At 32.4% G+C, this 1508-nt stretch overlaps 1 protein-coding gene across 1 annotated transcript in view; it reads right to left on the bottom strand.

Annotated features, from left to right (window-relative positions):
- INTS8 (integrator complex subunit 8) overlaps positions 1-1508 on the bottom strand; it is a 57063-nt gene that overhangs the window by 27958 nt on the left and 27597 nt on the right. Inside the window, exons 11-12 of the mRNA XM_003782471.2 lie at positions 887-957; positions 323-498 (exon numbers count right to left, since the gene is read on the bottom strand). Coding sequence (XP_003782519.1) covers positions 323-498; positions 887-957 — 247 coding nt within the window. The remainder of the gene's footprint in view (positions 1-322; positions 499-886; positions 958-1508) is intronic.

The following is a 1508-nucleotide window of genomic DNA, read 5'->3' on the forward strand; positions in this document are numbered from 1 at the left end:
AGGAGACTCGCTTGAGCCCAGGAGTTGGAGGTTGCTATGAGCGTGATGCCATGGCACTCTACCCAGGGGGATAGCTTGAGGCTCCGTCTCAAAAAAAAAGAAGAAAAAAATAATAATAATAAATTTTTATTAGCCATGGGCTCAGTTGTTTCAGCACCTATCCACTTATACAGAAATCTGACTATGGAAGAAAGCTAAATTTCTATTAATTACCAACATAGTATAAACTAAAACAAGAGGACATCTTCAAATATATTTCAACGTCAATTTAAATAGAGGAGAAAATGTGCCAACATTTTAGCTGGCAGACTAGAGGACTAACCCGGGATATCATAAAATGAAGTTACAGGTTTAATGCACAGATTTACTCTAGGGGATCTCTTCCTCATCTGATCAACAAGTAGCTTTTGTTCTTCATCTTTCAACAATGTAATGAAAAGCTCATGTGAAGAAATCATGAAAACATACTGCAGATCTTCCAACCCCAGACACACATTCCTAGATCAGAGAGAAATATTATAAAACAAAAAAGTGTTAAATTTAGTTTGGGAAAAACAATCATATCAACCAATTTTTATTAAGAAACTATTCATAAAGCCACCATTTTATAAACTATATAACAATATTTTAATATAGATTTTAAAATTTCCCTTTGGTCCTTATTTAAAATTGAGATGTCAAAGCCAGAAGACACAAAAAAATTAATCACACAATCCCAAAGTCTCATGTGACTACACAAATTTGAATTTAACCTTAATTTGCTTTTAAGTACCAGGTACTACCTGGTTATAAGACATGAAAGATAAACAAAAAAAGATAAGTAATGATATATACTTTTCTCAATGACTAAGTTCAAAGTTCAAAAAAATAAAAGAAAGGTACTTACTTTAGAAAAGCAGCCATGTGTCCCTTCAAAGAATCTGAAGCCTTTTCTAAATTTATTGATCTTGAACATACCTAAGAATTTGAGTGATTTTCATTTGAATATAGGTACTTCAAAAAATGAACACTATTCGGACTAATAGCCATGATTTACACATTATAAAAGTTATTTGTGTAATAAAAAACATTCGTACCCCATTAGTATTTTTTTTAATAGTATAAATTATAGTTGGAAAAGTTTAGACTTAAAAACAATTGAATTTTCCTATTTCAGCCATATACCAATCAGATTTGGTTAAGTAATTTAAGAGATGACAGCAAAGAATAAAAAATTATAGAAAAGGACATGAAATATGACCATTTTAATAACTGTAAGCATTTACATTAATAAAGAATAACCTATATAGCTCACTAAGATTTCTCTCAGAATTTACCAAGTATATTGCCAAATTATATGATGTGGAAAATCTTATAAATCAGTAGCTGCTGTCAGAAAAGAAGGTTGAGGCTCAGCGCCTATGGCTCAAATGGCTAAGGCACCAGCCACATACACCTGAGCTGGCAGGTTTGAATCCAGCCCGGGCCCGCCAAACAACAATGATGGCTGCAACCAAAAAATAGCCAGG

This window comes from Otolemur garnettii, unplaced genomic scaffold (genome assembly GCF_000181295.1).
Source record: "Otolemur garnettii isolate 467f Iridium unplaced genomic scaffold, OtoGar3 scaffold00004, whole genome shotgun sequence".
In the NCBI taxonomy this organism is placed as follows: Eukaryota; Metazoa; Chordata; class Mammalia; order Primates; family Galagidae; genus Otolemur; species Otolemur garnettii.